General features: G+C 53.4%; 1 protein-coding gene across 1 annotated transcript; it reads right to left on the bottom strand.

The window, feature by feature from the left end:
* Positions 1–1,671: 1,671 nt before the first annotated feature.
* Positions 1,672–5,085, bottom strand: Foxl1 (forkhead box L1). Its single transcript, NM_001401050.1, has one exon. The coding sequence runs from the start codon at positions 4,952–4,954 to the stop codon at positions 3,929–3,931; it is 1,026 nt and encodes a 341-aa protein (NP_001387979.1). The 5' UTR covers positions 4,955–5,085; the 3' UTR covers positions 1,672–3,928.
* Positions 5,086–5,503: the final 418 nt, after the last annotated feature.

The raw sequence follows: 5,503 nt of genomic DNA, 5'->3' as shown, positions 1-5,503 counted from the left end.
TCATTTCCAGACACCACAGGGCAGAACCGTGCACTAACCTGAGGCTAAGCATCCATTTTCTCAGTGCGGTGGAAACCTTGGGCCGTTGACATGAGACCAGGCCAGTCCTGGCTCCCATAATAGACACCATCTGTGGCCCCGTCTTCAACAGTCACTGGTCACTCCTTGAAATAGTAAGGAGGACACAGGGCTCCAGGGTCCATCTGAGAATGGCTGGAATTAAGTGGCCACACCCTAAATGCCCCAGACAGGTCTTGTTTATGTCCTCAGAAACATGCATCAGGCCCTTAGCATCCAAACCATCTGGTCTACAGAAGTCTCTACTGATAAGTGTGGCAAGGGCTCAGAGTCAGGGTGTCTTCTGAGACGCCACGCCTGGGTCAGTCTCATCACAGTAAGGCAGAAACATGGATAATCTGTCCCTAGACATATTACATATGACAGAAAATGAAACTGTGGAGAGTCATTTACAGGACTGGGGAGGTGGCTCAGTGGGTAGATGCCTGCTGTGCAAACCTGAGGACCTTTTCAGGGCTTCTGCAGAGACGGGAGGTGAGGACAGGAAAGCTTCTGGAAGCTGGTGGGTCAGCGAGCCTGTGTGTGTATACAGAAGTAAACAACAAGAGACACCCTGCGTCAAACAAGATGGAGGATGAAAATTGACGCAGAGCTTGTCCTTTGACCTCTACATGCATGCCATAGCACACACATAACCACACCCGCACATAAACATGGACACATACACACAGAGTTTTACAAAGGAAGTCATGCTTAAAGCCACAGAATTCACCTCCCACCTTCACGCACAAGTCTCAGAGTGCTCGTGTTCACTACATAGGCATATGTAGATATTTGCATGTACACATATACATAGGCATTGTGTGTTCACATCCATGCACTCACTCAACAATAATCTACCTGTCGTCACACTCAGTGGGCTCATCTGCAGGTGTGAAAGAGAGACGGGCAAGCAGGTAGAGTCAGAGAAACAAAGGAACAGTCAGACTTGTGCTTGCACACATACAGAGAGAGACAGAGAGACAGAGAGACACACATGAGAGACAAAGAGACAAAAAACAGGCATACATACAGGCATGTGTGCACACACACACACACAGAGGGGGAGGGAGAGAGAGAGAGAGGAGGAGGGGTGGGAGACAGAAAGAGACAGAGACAGCTAAACACACATGCACACAGAGATAGAGACACAGAGTCACATACACACACACACACACACACACACACACACACAGAGAGAGAGAGAGAGAGAGAGAGAGAGAGAGAGAGAGAGAGAGCGCTATCAGAGGTCTACTCCTTTGTTCTATGCAGAGAACCTTCTGGTTGCGTGAGAGTAGAATCATAGTCTCCCTTCTGCTTCCTGTTAAACACAACTGGAGTTCTGTCTTAATCACTAGCAGATCTCTCTCTCTCTCTCTCTCTCTCTCTCTCTCTCTCTCTCTCTCTCTCTCTCTCCCCCTCCCTCTCTTTCTGAGACAGGATGTCACTGTATGACCCTATGTGCCCTGGAACTCCTTTGTAGACCAGTAAGATCAGGGTGCCCTTGAACTCAGAGATCAACCTGCCTGCTTCTGCCTCCTGGCCTGAAATTATGTCTTGGTCTAGCTGATCCATCATCATCATCACCATCACCACCACCACCATCATCATCATCATCATCATCATCATCATCACCATTTATACTACTAAGCCAATTAAATACATGGGACATTAGAGCAACTGCTTGGATATTGAGAACCCAGCCCCCCCCCCTTTCCTCAGGAGGAGAGGAACACACAGACTGAACAGAAAACATCCTCACAGTCCAATTCTCCAGCGATTTCGTGCCTGATGAGAGCGGAAGCTGGATAGACTTTTCCTGCGTAAACACACCAAGTAGATGCCTGCTCTTGTATCTGTCTGCCCCTTAAAGATGATGGCCTTACAAAGGCTTCTTGGGTTATAAGCCTAAAATGCTGCCTTCTGAGAACAGCGGGCGTTAAACCGGCGGTTTCTTCAAAAGTCAGTTGTCACGAATCAACAAACACACACAAGACAGCATGTCAAACACAAGAATGGAAAGAAAAACTAAGAGTGCCCAGTACAGCCAAAGATGCTGACTGGGTTCCCGGGTATAATCTCGAGCTCTCTCTCTCCTGTTATATTGCATGTTTATCTCCTCATGATCCTCTGAACCAGTCAGTGAGAGGTTAATGAAAAAAAAAAAACCTTTATTCAGAGTCTGAACACATGGGAGGCATCCAATGGCGGCCTTCCGGCTGCACTCCGCTCAGTCATAGCCACCTGGATCCACCAGGGAGTCTGAGCAATGACCTTCAGAGAGGGCCCTGTCCAGTCCTCTCTCCCCACTGACCTGGTGGGACCTGGGTTGGGCTATGAGACCGAATTATCACAGCGGCCCAAAATGCTTTCCCAACGCTGACCAGCAGGGGACTTGAGAGTTCTTAAGCACTTTTGCCCAAGCCCTGGGAGGTGGTTGTTTTGGATTTTGTTCCTCCGGTCGGTCAGAGACAGGTCTAACTCTGTGGTACAAGCTAGCCTTAAACTCACAGCAATCCTCCTGCCTCCGTCTTGTGAGTACTGAGATTACAGGTGTGAGGGGGCACACCTCAGTTGTTGGGAGACTTCACTGTAGGCCTATGCTCTAGAATTCATGTTTGGCCCTTTCTTGCCTCAAGGACCAGCATTTTCCTTCCTCCGGAAGCTGAGTTGCAGAGCCCACCAAAAGGTCAAACAGGGGCACCACAAAGGCCTGAGCGGTTTCCCCAAAGTTGGAAGCAGGACTGAACTGTAACCAACTAACTCGCTTGCCTTAGTCAGCTCTTTGTTGATACCCCCCCCCCCCCGCGCTCTGGTCACCTCTTATGTGTTTATATAATGTCGAGATCCAGATTCCCCTGGAGGGGTGTGGAGGGAACACAGACTTGGGGTTCCACAGGCTATGTCTGAAGAGAGTCCTATCGAGCCTGGAGGCTGTGTCCCACACTCAGGAGTGGGCTTGCTCCCTGGCCTCTCTGATTACATGGAGTCCTTCACTCTGTGATTCTGGAAAGTATGTCTCATGGGGAGAGAAAGGTAGATCTTGAAAAGCTACGGAAATAAAAACATTTTGTCCTTGAGGCATAGTCCCTCCACACAGAAAAAAGAAAAAGAAAAGCAGAAGCCAATAGAGGGCTATGCCGTGGAATGCATCACTGTGCCACCTTAAAGTTGGGGTGGTGGTGGGGGAGCCACACACGGGGTGCCTGAAAAGAAGCTACTAACTATAGCAAGGGGAGCCTGGTTTATAAGCCCAGAATAAATGAGTCTTTCCCTGTCTGGAAGAAGGTTTATCTATTCATATTGGGCATTTCCGCTCTGCCTGCTTTTGCTCAACCTTGGTTGTAAACGTTAACCAGGCCTGCATCTCTCCCAGACACTTCGGAGGACCACGGATCATCTCCAGCGCCCTAGCTGCAAGCTCCCCCCCCATCCCAAGATGTCAAAGCCGAGGCCTGTGCAACGCGGAGACGCTGAGCGGTCTGTGGTCCAGTTGACCCTCCACATAGAGTCGTCGCTCTATCTGTAAGTCCTGCCCTCGGGGTCAGCAGGAGACTCAGCTCCTAGCGGGAACTTGTGGTGGGTCACTGTACAACGCCGCCGCCGCCGAGGCCAATGAGGGGCTGTAGGCGCTGAGAGTGCGGCAAACACGTCCTCTAGGACCGGTCTTTTAAATCTGCAAAGCTACCGGTGTATGGTTCAGTCAGAATCGGAGAAAGCAGATGGACGTGGCCTCTCAGTGCACCGAGTTTGGCCCGCAGCTCCAAACCCACAATCTCTGCCAGGGCAGAGACCAGGGCGACTTCGCCCACAGGCATTGGCTCGCTGGAGGTGGGGGATCGCAGGGCGGGAAAGCAGCTGCTAATCCGCCTTAGTGGAAGCGAAGCACCGTGGCCTCGGGAACCTGCAGAGGAAAATAAGAAAGGAAAGGAATCCCCAGCTGGGAAAAGCCTCCCTGGACGTGCGGGTCGAACACCAGCGAAGCGTTGAAGGGAGGCGGTAGGCCGGAGGAGGCGGTCAGCAGAGAGGAGCCCAGCGCGCCAGGCAGGGGCTTAGAGATCCCCGGTGCTTCAGCCCCTGAAGCCGGCTTTGGCCTCACGGCCAAGATGCTGTCGATGCTGAAACTCTTTGACTTGGAACCTTTGGGGGAGCCGCTGGGGGCGGGGCGCAGAGAGGACCCCAGGTGGTGTACCGGGTAGTGTACCGGGCGCTCCAGCTGGCCGCTCGCCACTGCTCCTGCGTCCTGGATTGTGCGGTCCGCGTCGGGGTCCCGGAGCTCAGGGCCAGGCCAGGGAAGGAGCGCCGACCGCGCGGTGCCTCCCGCCGCCGGGGACTGGGAGCGATCCGGCTCGTGCATCGGGCGTGCAGTGGCCAGGTTCGGTGACCCTACGTCGCAGCCCACCTCAGATTCCCGCGGCTCGACCCGGGTGCGCTTGGCCTCTGGGGAACCCGCGGCGGGTTTGGGCTTCCTCTTCCTGCGCCTGTAATTGCCGTTCTCAAACATGTCCAAGCAGCGGGGGTCCAGGGTCCAGTAGCTGCCCTTGCCCGGCCGCCCCTTCTCACGTGGCACTTTCACGAAGCACTCGTTGAGCGACAGGTTGTGGCGGATGCTGTTCTGCCAGCCTTGGCGGTTGTCGTGGTAGAACGGGAAGCGATCCATGATGAACTGGTAGATGCCGTTCAGTGTGACCCTCTGCTCGGGAGCGTCCTGGATCGCCATGGCTATAAGCGCGATGTAGCTGTAGGGCGGCTTCTGCGGGGGCTCGACGCGGCCCGGGCCGGCCAATGCAGTCGCAGGGGCGAAGGCCAGGGGCAGCCCGGGCCTCTCGGGGCTGTACACGTACAGCAGCGGCGAGGCTGCCAGAGCGGCCAGCGGGGGACTGAAGAGGTGGCTCATGGCGACCGCAGCCTGTCTCTGTTCCACCGGGAAGTCCTAGGGACTTTGCCCTGCGCCAGGGCCCTCCTGGGGAGCCCTCCGTGCGTCTGCCCTGCGATCTGCCGCTCTCCCCAGCCGCTGCGCGCTCTGTCCCTTCTTCATGGCTTTAAAAATGTTAAATAATTGTTGTAAGTTTGCTATTATGTGTTGACTTAGCGCTGGAAAATAAATTGTCTATGATAAACAGTCCTTGTGTTCTCAGCCCACCCACATTAATTAAAATTTCATTGCTGAAAATCTCCCAGCTCTTCCCTCCACGTGTCTTTTTGATACCAGCCAATCGGTTTCGGGACTAGTCTTCATTTGTTTATAGAATTAGTCTGTTGATAAGTCCGCCCACCCAAGTTGAATCAAGCTGTGTTTATTTGGAAAAATTTCCGGGCACCCAATATATAAACGCACTGATCTGATGTTTGAAATACCACGTCCACCCCTTGACGCTGTAAGCACACAGTCAGCGAGGCAGGATGTGGAGGGACGGGTGGCTCTCCCCAAGCTGGGTCTGCTAGG

This window comes from Rattus norvegicus, chromosome 19 (assembly GCF_036323735.1).
Source record: "Rattus norvegicus strain BN/NHsdMcwi chromosome 19, GRCr8, whole genome shotgun sequence".
Taxonomy (NCBI): Eukaryota; Metazoa; Chordata; class Mammalia; order Rodentia; family Muridae; genus Rattus; species Rattus norvegicus.
This window is presented reverse-complemented; position numbering and strand designations above follow the sequence as displayed.

What these genes read in the sequence shown, in the direction of transcription:
- Foxl1 (NM_001401050.1), bottom strand. Translation starts at nt 4,954, where the DNA reads ATGAGCCACCTCTTCAGTCCCCCGCTGGCCGCTCTGGCAGCCTCGCCG.